This window comes from Gymnoscopelus microlampas (genome assembly GCF_963454915.1).
Source record: "Gymnoscopelus microlampas genome assembly, chromosome: 10".
NCBI classification, from domain to species: domain Eukaryota; kingdom Metazoa; phylum Chordata; class Actinopteri; order Myctophiformes; family Myctophidae; genus Gymnoscopelus; species Gymnoscopelus microlampas.
Window position 1 is genome coordinate 22,252,280 of NC_139947.1, and position 15,587 is coordinate 22,267,866.

At 39.4% G+C, this 15,587-nt stretch overlaps 1 protein-coding gene across 3 annotated transcripts in view; it reads right to left on the minus strand.

The window, feature by feature from the left end:
* The window catches only part of prkcz (protein kinase C, zeta), a 130,374-nt gene that overhangs the window by 37,504 nt on the left and 77,283 nt on the right, over nucleotides 1-15,587 (minus strand). For 2 of the 3 annotated variants that reach the window (XM_084070404.1, XM_084070406.1), the window contains exons 6-9: nucleotides 9,541-9,672; nucleotides 6,151-6,241; nucleotides 3,400-3,455; nucleotides 2,624-2,818 (exon numbers count right to left, since the gene is read on the minus strand). In XM_084070404.1, the coding sequence (XP_083926530.1) occupies nucleotides 2,624-2,818; nucleotides 3,400-3,455; nucleotides 6,151-6,241; nucleotides 9,541-9,672 (474 nt within the window). The remainder of the gene's footprint in view (nucleotides 1-2,623; nucleotides 2,819-3,399; nucleotides 3,456-6,150; nucleotides 6,242-9,540; nucleotides 9,673-15,587) is intronic. The other variant, XM_084070405.1, reaches the window with a different exon arrangement.

Consider the following 15,587-nt stretch of genomic DNA (forward strand, 5'->3'; position numbering starts at 1 on the left):
AAACAGGATTGTGTCAAAGGTTGTGTCCAACCTAGACTCAGTATCTAAATGTCTCAATAGAAGAGCAGGGAGACCAAATTAAACCACCCCAATTGCATAAGTTATATTGTACTGACATACTCTACCATCCAAATTGGACAAAATATCATTTAACCCATTTAGGCCTGTTACACCTATACGTTGTTATACCTTTCAAGCCGGGAACCCCTCTGTATCATTTTAGTTGAGAATGTATCGTCTTGTCGGGTGGAACCTTATATATCCAAAATTTTAACTTAACAGTATTCAAATAAAAAAAAATCTAAAATAGCAGATCGACAAGCTCAAAACTCGCTGCTTCGCTTGGATATCTTCTATTTTGGATGCTTTTGTGAGACGCTGTAGTGCAGTGATATTCAACTGGTGGCCCACGGGCCAAATCCGGCCCCAGTAGAGCTTTCTTGTGGCCCCTGGAACACATTCTATATTCCAATTTAAAAATAAATGTACAAAATTATTATTAGGTGGTTGGTTGTACAGGATGACCATTTTAAATGTTTTTCATAACCGTTAATCAAAGCTTGTTAATGGTTAATCAACCATCAACCGATAAGAATAAAATGTAGGCTATTATTTAGAATGGAAGAATGTTAGTGATTCACTCAGGGTCATAAAGTCCTAGAGTACAGCATTTGCAGCCAAGATTACTGCTAGAACCCAAATGTGGGAAATGTAATCTTTGGTGAGTAAATCTCTCATATGAAAATACAGCTCACTTCATATGTACTCAAGTAAAGTATCTGGTGTTAAATTGTATTTAAGTATCAAAAATAAAAGTACAAGTATCACAAGTAAAAGTATAAAGACCTTTTCATAGTACAAACAAAACAGCCAGAAATGTTGCCTACTTCTACTACTTCTCACTACTTTCAGAATATTGTAGATTTCAAGTAGTTCAGCAATTTCTTTTTCCACCATGTAGCAGGCTTGGCAACATCGCTACATTTCAGCGGCGCATCAACATACAAGAGCGCAACAACAGATGAGTTCTGAGTGCAGTTCATCCATCACAAATCTATTTCTGGTTCTTGAGTGGATGTTGTCCATTTACACCAAAGAGATAATTCACCTGGATTTTGTCATCTTCTCCATCTCCATTGACTTCAAACACATCCTAAGAGCTTGTGCTCTTATCAACCGGATGCTCGAACCAAAAACCTTTCATTCATACGAACATGCAAACACTTCACCTTGCCAGCCTGCCTCTAATACTCTTACCGCACAGACACTTCCATGCCAATGACCTGTGAACAGAACACCCTGACATATCTACTTCCTATTTCCGTAATATCAAAATCTAAGCCTGTGCACTACAAAGGACTGGCACAGAAATGATCCTTTCAAACATCAAAATGCATGAATGCAGTATTAAACAGGCCCTAATAAGTTACCATATTAGACATATAATTATGTCCATTGTTGTGTCCTATCACACAACAAACGGTGAAACGGTTAACCATGAACATTTTGTTAATTTCTGTTGTCACAGCCTTGTGGCCCCCGACTTCAAGTCATTTTACTATTGTGGCCCCCTGCCTAATCTAGTTGAATACCCCTTCTGTAGTGTGATCAAGTAGGGCATTCATTTACGAAAACACACAAAAAGTTAAAACATGGAGATAATAGGTTTCTGCCGACGAAAAAGTTTTTCAGAAAACCTTTAGATTTGTATTAATCTATTTAGAAGGCATTTGTAGAATTAGCCCATTAAGACTGGGAACGCATCTGTCGTTTTAGATGTTAGCTATAACCATTATTTTATACTTTGGCTATTTTTGAAAAATCTTGAAAATGTGTGCAAATCTATGAATACATATCTTTTTTAAAGCGAACATTTTTGACTCAAATCTTTGCTTCTGGGGGTCCCTGGAATAACATATTTTCAGATGGGGGTCTGCGACCAAATACATATAATTATGGGTGGTCCTTGACATGAAAAAGTTTGAGCACCACTGATATCATAGCAACATACGGTTTTCAGAAAACTGTCAGGATTTAGAAGACATTTGTAGATGCGTTCCCGGATTGAATGGGTTAATAAAGTTAAAAGATAAGTATTTCAGAAAACTTTTAGATTTTTTTAATTTATTTAGAAGGTATTTGTAGAATAGGCTCTATGCACAGCAGCCATATTGGGAATGAATTGGGCCCCTGCCTTACTTCCTTTACAGTTGTTACCAATAATACAAATTAAGGCTCTGTTCCATTTAGTGTGGCATAGTGGTTGTCTTATTTTCAAGGACGCCCATAACTCTGAGTGTACAAATGGAACCAAATGGACCCTTACGGGTCCATTTGGTTCCATTTGTACACTCTCAGAGTTACACACCCAGCATAAGGGGCCATTTGGGAACCAAAATGGAGTGTTTCTACTGACCCAACATGCACGTTATCAGAATGGAACAGAGCCTTCATTAGTATCATTGGTAACACCTGTGAAGGAAGTAAGAAGAGGCCCAATTTCTTTCCAATATGGCTGCTGTGCATAGAGCCTATTAAATGACCTTGTGAGATGCTTTAGTTTCCACCCCAGCCCACACACACACACACCCGAACCTTCCCTCCCCTGGCTTCCCTCCCTCACCTCGTCGTCATGTACCAGCTCCTTCTTCACCACCTTCATGGCGTACACCTGCTCGTTCTTCTTGAGCCGCACCAGCAGCACCTTGGCGTAGCTGCCTCGCCCGATCACCCGGATCAGGTCGAAGTCGCCCAGGCCCAGCGAGAAGCCCTGGGAGATCTTGATGCCATCGATGCCGTCGACAACGGCTTTGATGTCCTGGAGGGGGGGGGGGGGGGTCAATTGTGGTTGTGTAACACAATGGTTCTCAATCTGTGGGTCGGGAGCCCCAGGGGGGGTCCCCACGGGATTTTGAGGGAGGTGCCCATATGACAGTGAAGTGACAATTTAAAAAAGGAGAAAAAAAAGAAAGAAAAGACCGGTCAAACATTGGCCAATTTGTCAAATAATAGGCCTGTAAGAAAGAGATCTGCTATTTTCACAATATTTATCTGTGAAACCGTGTCAAACTGAAAAGGCTGAGAACCACTGTTGTAACACAGTGGTTCTCAATCTTTTCTCTATCGGATGCGGCCAACCCATCATCTGACCACTTAACACGGCAGCCGATAAAAGTACGGACCCAAGGAGCATGTTTACACCAAGCTCTATCAACCATATCATTATTTTTGATAGATAGGTTACACACAGAGCACTGTGTGTGTGTGTGTGTGTGTGTGTGTGTGTGTGTGTGTGTGTGTGTGTGTGTGTGTGTGTGTGTGTGTGTGTGTGTGTGTGTGTGTGTGTGTCACAGTATCTGTGTTGTGGTCAAGCAATGTCAACTCAGCAGTTCATATCACCTCTGGATCTGTGTCTTCTGTTTTCTCCACTGTGCGATTGTGCGGTAAGAAAGGTACTGTAAGCATAAAGAACGATAAAAAAGAAAGAGAACATGAATTAATTTCACATGTAATAGTAGTTAATGTAACACAGATAATGTGATACAGTAACAGAGAGAGAGAGAGAGAGAGAGAGAGAGAGAGAGAGAGAGAGAGAGAGAGAGAGAGAGAGAGAGAGAGAGAGGGGGGAAATATTCCACAATGGGACTGTCCTTCTATTTTTGACCACCAGAGGGAGGTGTATTACTGTGTATGCAGTCAGATGCTGATCTCAACAGAGTGGTTCCAAAAACTGTGTCCACCCCAAATGACCAATAAAATGCTAAACAAGAAATCCCATAAAAAATGCATGTAATCCTGGGTGTATTTTATAGAGCTGTACTCATGCTGAGTCAGGGGTACCAAAGTGCTGGGCGATGCAAAGGAGCATCTCCATGACCTTTATTATAGAATAATGCACTGCATTCCAAAAAAACAGTACTCCCTGAGGAAGCCGTGGATATTGTTTTCATTTGAGATAAAAATGGACTTTGTTAATTAATTCATTTATTGTACAGGCCCAATACATCTGCCCAATTTCAACGGTTGTCATTCACAGCACTATGTGATCGACATCGGTTCTCTCTTTGTATTCAAACATTTATTTTTGTAAGCAAATGTAATAAATATGTTTTATTTTAAATAGTTTATGCTTGGCAAACTGTACAAACAGTATTTAATATGTCAATAAACAGTAAAAAAAATGTAAGGGCAAAACACCACCAGGCAAGAGGGCAGTCTCAGAACCAAACTAGACCAGTCCACTAGAGCAATAGTTCCGGTCCTTAATTACGATTTACAAAGCCATTGCAAAATGCTCTAGAAATAGACCTGTGAGCGCATTACTTTGATTAGTATACTGCGCCAAACAAAATCAAAATGACAGATTTTGTTGTGAATTTTGATTTTCAAAATCAGTTCTGTTAAAGAGGTGGTGCCATGGTTTTGCACTTTTTCTGTTTTTCATGTGTCTATGAGGTTGATAGAACTTCATTAAGCCCCCTGGTGGTGTTTTTATGGTGTTTTATGTCTTCTCTGACTATTTTGAGTTTCTTCCTGGAGGCTGAAACCTTGAGGGTCAAACGTGCCAATAGAAAAACAACGCTTTAGTGACACAGTAAAAATATACCCTCCCCCTCATTATCATAACACAACACGTGTGGCCATGAGGAGGAGGGACTAGGACAGGTGGGTGGTGCTAAGGTGAGAACCAGGTATACTTAATGAACTGGAGGCGTGTCCACATAAAAACATAATTTTAACACTTTCTGTACACTTTTTTGAAAGAAATCTTCCTCCTAGTATAACCATAATACCTGATGATTATCTTTTAGGGGGGGGGGGGGATCACTGAAAATCACGGCACCCCGCCTTTAATATTTTAAGAGAGAAATAGGCCATGCATGCATTTGCTCAATATTGATTCATTTCACATTTACAATGACGTGTTTAAATGTTTAACATTATCGGCTTCCATTCAGTTGTTAAAGGATAGTCACAGCCTTATTTGTCCAGGCAGTCTACTGTCTTGTAGAAATTATTCTTGTAGTAAAATTGCTATAAAAAATGGGTTTAATTGGAATATGCCTATGATTTTCATGTTGCCATATTCGATAACCGGTTTATAAATGCAATAAGCTATGCGAGGCCGTGGCTTACAGTACAGTGATTTTAGAACAGCTAAGGGGATTTTAGCCTCCCTGCTCCACGTCTGTCAACACCTTTTAACAAACCTCAGCCTCTTGGGGCTTGCTGCTTTAGTTTACAACTACACAGCAAAGTTCTGAATTTAACTATGAGTATAAAAATGGACCCCGTAAAATTGACATTAGATTTACTGTGAAACTGCTGTGCCAACCACAATGCCAAGGACGGCTTTATGTAGTTAATTGCCTATTGCTTTGGATAATTTCAAGGATGTTAAATGACTTTACAACCAGTATTATGAGTCTGCCTCATTGTATGGGCTCTAGGGGCACACACTCCCATCTTTAAATAGAGCAAATTGATTGAGGCAGCACCATAAAGTGTGTACTCCAACATCAGAGTGTGGGTTCACTGTCTTACTCGAGGACACTTCAACAGGACACATTGCTCTAGTCTAGTTAGACATATAACAGTGGTGGCTGTTGGGACAGTCATTGTGATGTTTCATCTACCTGACAGATTGTGTAATTGAATCATGTCTCACCCACAAAGCGACATTATCTCCCCCCACTCTTTTGAATCGTTGTACTCAGTACACAAACAATGCATTTACCCTGAATCATTCAAGAGACGAAGCTAGCGGATCATGATCTCTTAAAGCCAGATTCTAAACTTCTCTTACGGCAGTTAGGAAGTTGCTGGCTCTCTTTGTTTGATGCTAAGCATTATTTTGCTTTTAGAGCTGTCACTCCTGCCATAATCTAAGAGAACAGTAAAAAACGATGCGTCGTCGCAAGTGATTAATGTGCATTCAAGAACTGACAACAACAATAACCAGGTCCCATAATACTGCTGAGAAATGATGAGCGATAGCACTGCAATGTTGGCAGGCTGCTCTATTGCTTTATATATATATATATATATATATATATATATATATATATATATATATATATATATATATATATATATATATATATATATATAATTTTGTCTTAAAGAACAATGGGGTTTGAATGATCATACTTCCGTCTCCGTCCTCCGTGTCTTCCGGAGGGAGGTCCACCTCTTCGCTCTTCTCATCTAAGGGGGGTTCTTGTGATGGCATAACTGGATCCTGCAGAAAAGAAGGCAATAATTCACCAAAATATGCTCGCATTGTTCCAGTGACCCGGTAGATGATACAATAATCCATCTTGGCGAGGACAGAATGAAAGCTGGGCCTAAATTAGAAAGATACTCTCAGCTACTGTAGCATGTTGAAATAGAACTGGCTGGGACAGGCTAGACATAAGGTGACATGGAGGTTTTTCAGATGGGGGAAGCATTTAATTGTTTCATCTTATCAAGCTTAAAGCTCACATTTTGCAGTAACAATGTGTGTGCTGACTACATTGATCCTTTAGGCAGGACTTTGGTCTTCTGGAGCAGAATTGAGGGTCTCTTGTTTGGTCAAATAAATGATTTCTAAAGAGCACATTTAGACAAAGGTAGTCTCGTATAATAAGACCATCAGAGATCTTCCCATCAGCCTTCCTATTGACCTGAGAGCACCACAGACCCTGGACTCTTTTAAAATAGGCCTGAAAACGTTTTTGTTTCAGAGGGCATTTTCATGTTGAATTGTTGTTTAGTCATATCTGTTTTTAAACCGTGCTTTTTAACTTTATATGATTGATGATGTTTTACCTTGTGGCACTTTGAGATTCCTTGTGAATGAAAAGTGCATTACAAATAAAATGTATTATTATTATTATCTCCGCCTGCTGAAATGTCTGCTGAAATATAAGGTCAATATATTGGCTAGAACAGCGGAGACATCCAGCGCTAACAAACCTACACCCACTGCTTTGAAAACTAATATCACTGTTCCAATATGAAGGAAGGTAGGACTAAGGAAGGTAGGACTGCTAAAGTCTTGGCATTGGTTCTGCAATGCAGTTATTATTATTTATTTGTAATTCTCTGAATTGTTTCCATTTTGTACCAGCCAGTACTTTGAATTTAGATTTCACCAGACATTAGCAGGAAGAGATCTCTCTGATCGTCTGTCTACACTAGACTAAGACAAAGGCGACTATTATTGATAATTCACAGCACATTGACATACGGTCAAATGTAAAGACAAAGGAACGCATTGTGCTTCACTGCATGAATACTGTGTATTTGCTTTTGTTTTTTTTTGTGGTTCAGATAAACCAGGGGCGGGCATTAAGTGAAGGTGGGGGCCGCATGTGGCCCCCGGGCCGACAGTTGCTCATGTATGAGGTAAACCAAGCTCAGGTGTGTATAGTATATATGAGGGTGGATACAGTATGAGGCAGTGTACTGTACAGTATACAGTAAATTAGGTATGAGGGTGTATACAGTATATGAGGGTGTGTACAGTAGTGGTACTCAACCTGTGGGTCGGGACCCCCGGGTGGTCCCCACATGACAGTTAACTCACTGAGTGCCAGAATTATTTCTGGCTATTTCTGGCCAGTGCGATTTATTATTATTTCTTTTTTTCAAAGTAAAAAAAAAGTGCTTAGGAAGTGAGATACAGCCTTTTTCAGTTATAAGTTAAACAAGGAGTGGATAGAGCTGCAAATCTTCAGATAATGATATCTTGGGTTCTGAACATTTAAAAAAATATATATATATATTTAAAAAAAATTCAAAAACACGTCAAACACGTCATTGGCACGTTGCGCCATTGCAGTGAAACACATCAATGGCACTCAATGAGTTAAGTGACAATTTAAGGAATTTTTAATACTTAAAAAAATTAAAAAGAAAGAAAAAAGACCATTACTTTATCAAAAGTAATCAAAACTGGTCAAACATTGGCCAACTTGACAAATAATATAAGAGGCAAAAAAAATGAAAATAACTCAGCTATTTTCACAATATTTATCTGTGGAACTCCTAGAATTCCAAGTGCTTGTCAGGTGGGAAGGGTCCCCAGTTCAAATATGATTTTTCTGGGGGGGTTGCGGCCTGAAAAGGTACTGGTGTACAGTATGAATGTACTAAGGAAGTGTCAGGGGTCAGTGCTGAGGTGAGATAATAAACAATAAACCTATTCTTTAAAACTTTGAATATATAGACTTGATTATAAATACAAAAATAAATGGTGCACCCTATAATGATATGATTTATGTTTGAAAAATCACAAAGAAAACAATCAAATTTAAAAAGGTTCTGTGTTTTGTCAAACAAAACTGTTCAGACATGTTGAACTTATCATTTCATAACAAGTTAGGCTGTTAACTCCACCAAGCGGAAGTTTGTTTGTGTGTCTGGGACCAATCATTGTTTTAATGATTTTTTTTTCTCTTTAAAAAAAAAATATCTTAAATGTTATAATGGACGAGAAAGGCGATTGGATCGGGCTTAAGCCTTGCTGAAATATGGAGTCATACATTACGTCAAAGATATGTCATAGATGACTGATGTCATAGACTGGACACACCAGTATTCAGTATGCACTGACTGAGTGCATGGACCTCTAGATGTATATGTAATGTAATGTATATGAGAGAATTGTGTATTATGACAGCGATTCTCAACCTTTCCAGGATCAGGGCCCACCCATCTGACAACTTAAGTGGTCAGATGGGTGGGCCCTGATCAGATGGGTGGACTGTGTGCAGTTTATTTCAATGAATCGATCGATATCACAAAGAAAACTTTTCTTTTTTCTTTCCAGGTTGTAAAGAAAAAATCACACCCTGTATGAAGGTAGCGGCGCCTTTGATACATTTTGTCATCGATATGTGTTTATAATGTGTTTATAGCCATGTGTCACGTGAAGCTTGACCAATCACTTTGTTGACGCACCTGACCAATCAGAACGTTGACGCACACGGACAAAGTTAGGTATAGAGCGGCTAGCGCCGCTAAAAATCACACCCAGTGTGAAGAGAGTGGTGCCTTTGAAAGTGTAACTGGTTGCATCCTTGTGTTGCAATCAGCAACAATTTGTTGTCACGTGACACGTGACAACATATTGTCACGTGTCACGTGAAGCTTGACCAATCAGCCGTGCTCAAACATACGGACGGCCATACGGACACACGGACAAAGTCAAATGTAGGAGTGGTTGGCACCACTCAAAAATACCATGACACTATTTTATGTTATATTATCGTTAAAATCTTAGTGTTTTGGCAATAATTTGGGGGCCAAATAATTGCAATATCCTCACAGCCCATCAGTGGGTCCCGGCCCACAGGTTGAGAATCACTGTATTATCATATCACAATATCCTCACATGGTCATGAAACTCCCAACACTGGCTTCTGGGCCAGCCCTCATGGATTCTGTGATGGAGGCACCCATCTCAGAAAACAGCTGTACTGAGAGGGCTTTCAGACTGAATAATGGAGTGAAACAAAATGGAAATTCAGGCTGAGTGTTAGGCTAACTCACCATAAGCTTTTGGCAGGTCTGAGGGACGAGTTTGTGACAACGCTTATGGACCAGTAGTTTGCAGTTGATACACTTGTAGCCCTGCCGGCCCAGCCCCCATATCCTTTCACTGCAGTGGCCACAGTATGCCTTCTGGAAGGAGACAGACAAACACATGATTACCCTTTTAACCCATTCAATACCGGGAACGCATCTGTGTAATTTTTTTGATTTCTTTGGCTATTCATAAAATAGCACATATACAAGCTCATAGTGCGGCACCAGCTTGTAGATCTGCTATTTTTCTTGAAATCTTGAAAATTTGTGCAAAACTTTGAATATATATTGTAAAGCTGTCCCTGGAAATCATTTTGAGACGGGGGTCCGTGGCCAAATACATATCTAATCTAAACTGTTTTCTCAATCCTAACAGTATGTTGCTATATCAGTGGTGCTCCAACTTTTCCTTGTCAAGGACCGCCCAAAATGATATGTATTTGGCCACGGACCCCCATCTCAAAATATGTTGTTCCAGAGACCACCCCCCCTCCCCCTCCAGAAGTACAGATCGGAGTTAAAATGACTTGCACCATGATTTTTCAAAAAAATAGCAGATCTACAAGCTCATAGCGCGGCACTCGTAGTACGGCACTCTTTGGCTATTTTTGAATAGCCAAACAAATCTTAAGTGACACAGATGCGTCCCCGGTCTTAACACATTGACTGCCAGAGTTTATTCCAAATTTACCCCCTTGGCTGCCAGCGATTTGCGTGTTTTTTTGTTTTCTCTATTTTCTGCATTTAAATGCATTTAAGTTTCTCAGGCCATGGTTTTGAACACATACGACGATCGACCAGCAGAGCGCAGCAAAATGACACCCTCGATGACTCGCTGACTCGCCCCCCCCCTCCCTCCAGGCTCAAACAGTCAAAACAACATGAACCGGATGTGATTGTCTTCGACAATCTCTGATCGGCTTGTGATACGATGTGATACACGACGACGATGCCTGATCGTCACCCGGACCAAAGAAAATAAAAGGGGAGCTTTCCCTTTGTATTTTATAGCGTGTCCAAAAAAGGGGTTTTCTCTATTCTGGACGAAAATGACCGGAGAAAAACGATGTGACCCGGAAACGAATTTTTTTTTTTACATCCGGCTTCGGGTGAGTGTGACGTAGGCGGAAAACGAAAGTGATGATGAAAAGTAAACAGACCCGCGCGATCACAGATGAAACCAATGAAAATACCTAATATCGAGATAACTCGATCTAGGCAGTCGAGCGCTGGATTACTATTATCGAGTTAACTCGATCTAGGCAGTCGATGTGTTAATAATGGATTAAAAACGTTACACATATCCATTCACAGAGAAGACAGCTAAACATTTGACATTTTTACAATTTACAGTTTGTAATTTAGGCATTAATCCAAAGCGACGTGTATCACATTCTTAGAATGCAGAGAGACAGTGTAGCGCCTCTCCAGGAAACTAGGATCACAGGTAAACCAAGAACCTAGCATTAGTCTAAAACATAGATATTCAACTGGCGGCCCGCGGGCCACGTGCGGCCCGCGAGGAGCTTCCTTGTGGCCCCTGGCCATATTCCAAAAAAAAATTTTTTTTTATTTTAATTTTCATAATTATTATTTATTTTAACTTTGATTTATGTTATCAAAGTTAAAACAGTACAAATTATTTATCCTTCATTAGTTCTTGAAAGGCCATCTTTCATTGGAACTTAACTTAGAACCTTAAATAGAACCGAATTAGACCGAATTAGACCCGAAAAAAGGTTGATTTATATTGGTCAAATAGAACCGAATTAGACCCGAAAAATTTCGCAAAAAAAAAAAAATTGTGTGCGCACATGCATTTGCGCTGTGTGGCCCCCGACTCCAAATTATTTTACAGTTGTGGCCCCCTGCCTAATCTAGTTGAATACCCCTGGTCTAAAACAATACTATCAATAATCTGTATATTGAAACTATAGGCTACCAGATTAACAATGAACCTAGCATCTGTTTTAAATACGTTACAACTTATCCTTTCACTGCAGTGGCCACAGTATTACCTCTGGAAGAAGACAGATAAACAAATTACACTTTTAACGAGCAATCAGTGCCCAGACAATGGCTGACTCCATCAGTATTGATCTATTCATCAATTAAAAACTAACGCTGACAGAAAAATAAATGTCTCAGTCTAATGGAATTGGTAGAGTGATCAGATTAAATGGCAAGTATTTATAGATAAAAATCAATACCTGGGATTGATTTTTTTTTATTGTAATTAAAAGCTAGTTTCTATTTTAAAGGAGTACTGTAGTTCACCCAAAAAAATGACATATTTTCTATCAATTACACTAGTGCTGCACGATTCTTGCTCAAATGTGAATCACGATTTTCCTCCATAAGAATTGAGATGACGATTCTCACACGATTCTCTTGTAAATATAAAAATATTAATAAAAAATAAAATATATATATATATATATATATATATATATATATATTTTATTTTTTTAATATTGAAAAAGAAATCGCCATAATTTAAAATCGAGATTGCATAGGTGTCTGAATCGAGATCACAATCTTTTTTCGATTAATTGTGCAGCAATATTACACACCCCATGAAGCCATGAATTCTTGGAGATTTCTTTGTTTTTGTCACATTCCTGAGCCAATAATTTGATGACGTGTCATCGGTCAATAGGAGACATCAAATTATTGGCTTAGGAATACGACAAAAACTAAAAAATCTCCATGAATTCAAGGCTTTGTGGGGTGTGTAATTGATAGAAAATAAGTATGTTTTTTTTGCGTGAACTACTCCTTTAATTCACCCTCTTGGAGTACACAGTAAAATCCTTTATGCTAATTTATCCATTTGTAACTCTCAGAGTTCAACACTGTGTACATACAGTAGCACTGAACGATTGGCTTGGTGTCTGTTACAGGGAAACTGGGTTCTGCGCTGCCCCTTCACTATCGTCATGCATTGTACCTATTTGTTTTAATGCACTGAATTAAAACTTTTATTTGTACAGCAAAACTCATAACCAATGTCACTCGAAAAAATAGATACAACAATAGCACACATTTCTACACTCTGAGTGTGCGCGTGCGTGTGTGTGTGTGTGTGTGTGTGTGTGTGTGTGTGTGTGTGTGTGATTGATTGTTCACCCACAGAGCTGATAAGGTTGTGGGCAGGAATTCCTCAAACTTATCAGAAGACTATCAGAAGTCACCAGGCAAAGTGTTGATACAAGTCTGATTTCAGGTCTGGATACTGCCATGAGTATAATTTATGTCAACATACATACAGTGATAAGCAGTGTACCGAAATAATCAAGTAGAACAATTTTACCAGCAAATATGCTTCTGTAGTTCTTACTCATGACTGCGAAACAGAATACACTGGAACAATCTGCCTGCTGGCCTGAGATCTGCTGTGTCATCTTTTAAAAGCAGGCTGAAGACCTTCCTACACTGTGAAACCCAGAGTGTTCATTTAACTCTGAGTGTACAAGTGGAACCAAATGGACCGGTTGGATATAAGGAGCAGCACAGCCTCTAGGGGCCACTGGTGAGGTTTTTTATAGTCTTGTTTGGAAAGGGATTCGTTTTAATATTTTTCTTTATTTTAACAGGAAGGAAGATCCATTGGGAGAATTTTTTTTAATCTCTTTTACAAGACCTGACCAAGGTAAATGCTGTATAAAATCACAACACAAACTGCAACATATCAAAATACAAGCTATAGTATTGTCACTGTTGGACAGAAACCTTGTATCTCGCAAAATGTAGTGAAAATATCCGATCTTCAAGTTCACAGCTTGTAGATCTTCTATGTTAGTTTTTTTTCTTAAAATGTAGAAACATTTTGAAACTGTTATATTATGACATGTCCAACATAGGGACGCCAGGTTGAACGTGCTTAAGTCTGTCTGGTGGGTATTTGAGTGTGTGTGTGTGTGTGTGTGTGTGTGTGTGTGTGTGTGTGTGTGTGTGTGTGTGTGTGTGTGTGTGTGTGTGTGTATATATATATATATATATATATATAAACAATCACGTGCCTCCATCACCATATCCTTTATGAAACATCCTATATAAAATATAGGATAAACAATCACATGCCAATCACGTGCCTCCATCACACATCCTTTATGCTTATATCAATGGATATACTGTAAAATGTGTCTAATTTTTGATATTTTTGTATCTTATTCCATGCCCAAGGTGTTTAGTCGGAAAATGTAGTTTCCCTCAGATCTTTCAATTAAAAAACAACCACGTAGGTTGACAGCGTAGCTGGTAAGAGAATGGCACTGATTAGGGCTGCAATTACTATACTGCAATTTCTTTCATAACGATTATTCTATCGATTACTTTTTCTTAATCGAAAAATCGAGAAGCACATTTTTTGTTATTATTAAAAAATATATATACTGTATATCAACGAAATGATTACATTTTAAACACTTATTTATACTTATACCAAAACAGTGTCCTGTAATTTTTATAAAAATAGCAGAAAATCTCACAGCTTGTGACAGTTTTTGAAAGTTTAAATCTATAATGACATGCCCAAGATAGGGATCGATTACTAATCAATTATTTTATTAAATGATCGATTATCGATACAAAATGATAAATAATAGTTTCAATCGATTAGGATGATTAACTGTTGCACCCCTAAAACAAATATGAATTCTGCAAATCAGTTTGTCAGTGGAGATGTAGCTGTCTGCTCCAGTGGATTGACAGACCATCATTCATAGGCTGTTTGCTACTCTACCAGCCTGAAGAACAAAGAACCACAGTTCATGTGTTGTTACTATGGAAATGCTTCAGAAGCACTTCAAAGCATCTTCCCCGGTCCAAGCAAACACAGGGATTCAGCCAGCATAAATTTTGTTTTGTTAGTGTGTCGTCGTCCCCCTCCCCCCCCCCCCCCCACCCAAACTTAAAATCACTTTCCTCTCCTCAGCACTGTAGACACTTTGAGCGGACTTTGAGTCAATTTCATATCATAAAAAAAAAACAGGCAGTATCATATATTCCATCAGTTGTTAATACACCCAAGTTCATACAGTTTTGACCACTTAACCCGAAGTCATAAGCCGAATACACGATAGAATGTGTTTTTCCTTTTTAACTTTTCGCTTAAGACTACCCAAAATTGGGACGCAAAGGTGAAAGTGGTAATTAATAAAGAAAAGCCAGCCAAATGAGAACATGGACTGATCAGATATGAAACCCTCCATGGGAGGGACTATAGTGAAACAGGGTCAACAGGTGCATGCTGGTGTAGAAATAAAGCATTAGCACAGCAAACAGTGGGAGCAGGTGAGCTTGGCATTTAAAAATACCATCTCAAGGGACATGACGACACATCACCTGACTCTGAGAGGAGGCTACTCCACTTGTCTGCCTGAACTAGCTTTGCAGTCTTACTTGATTTCAGTCTAAATGTCACAGACAAGTACTGAGAGGTTAAAGCGACAGAGAGAGAAAGACACCTAAAGAGTAGGCTTATATAATGTTGATTTACGCTTCAAGGCCAAAATCGTCTCGTTAAAGTTCAGCCCTTTTTCTCTCTCAGCTGGCATACAGAGGTTTACTGGAGGTATGTGCCCCCTGCGAGTGGTCATCACTGATTCCAGCCCCTGTTGAGCAACAAATGAGATCCCTCCGTTGCCCAGGATTTACGGAGGAGCCCCTGAGGTCTAAGCCAGATCACTGCGAGCCAAAACAACACTAATGTACTTCACACTGACTGAACTTTACTGGGCCCATAAAGCCACTAACCAGGCTCTGCTGCTAAGCGAGGGGAAAGCGATGGGGAGCACCGTGGATTGAAGTGCATTAACTGGATGCAGTGCTGGCTCCGAGGCAGCAGAGTCTTGTCCTTGACCCAGTCTGACAACTCCCCGCGGCTCTGTTTTGTAAGAGATGAGAGGACTCATGTAATCCTAGTGCAGCCGGCCTGCTGCAGCTTGGGAAATTCAATCGCTCCCCACAGCTGTACCGCGAGCTGATGAATCTCGGCTCGCCACAACTTT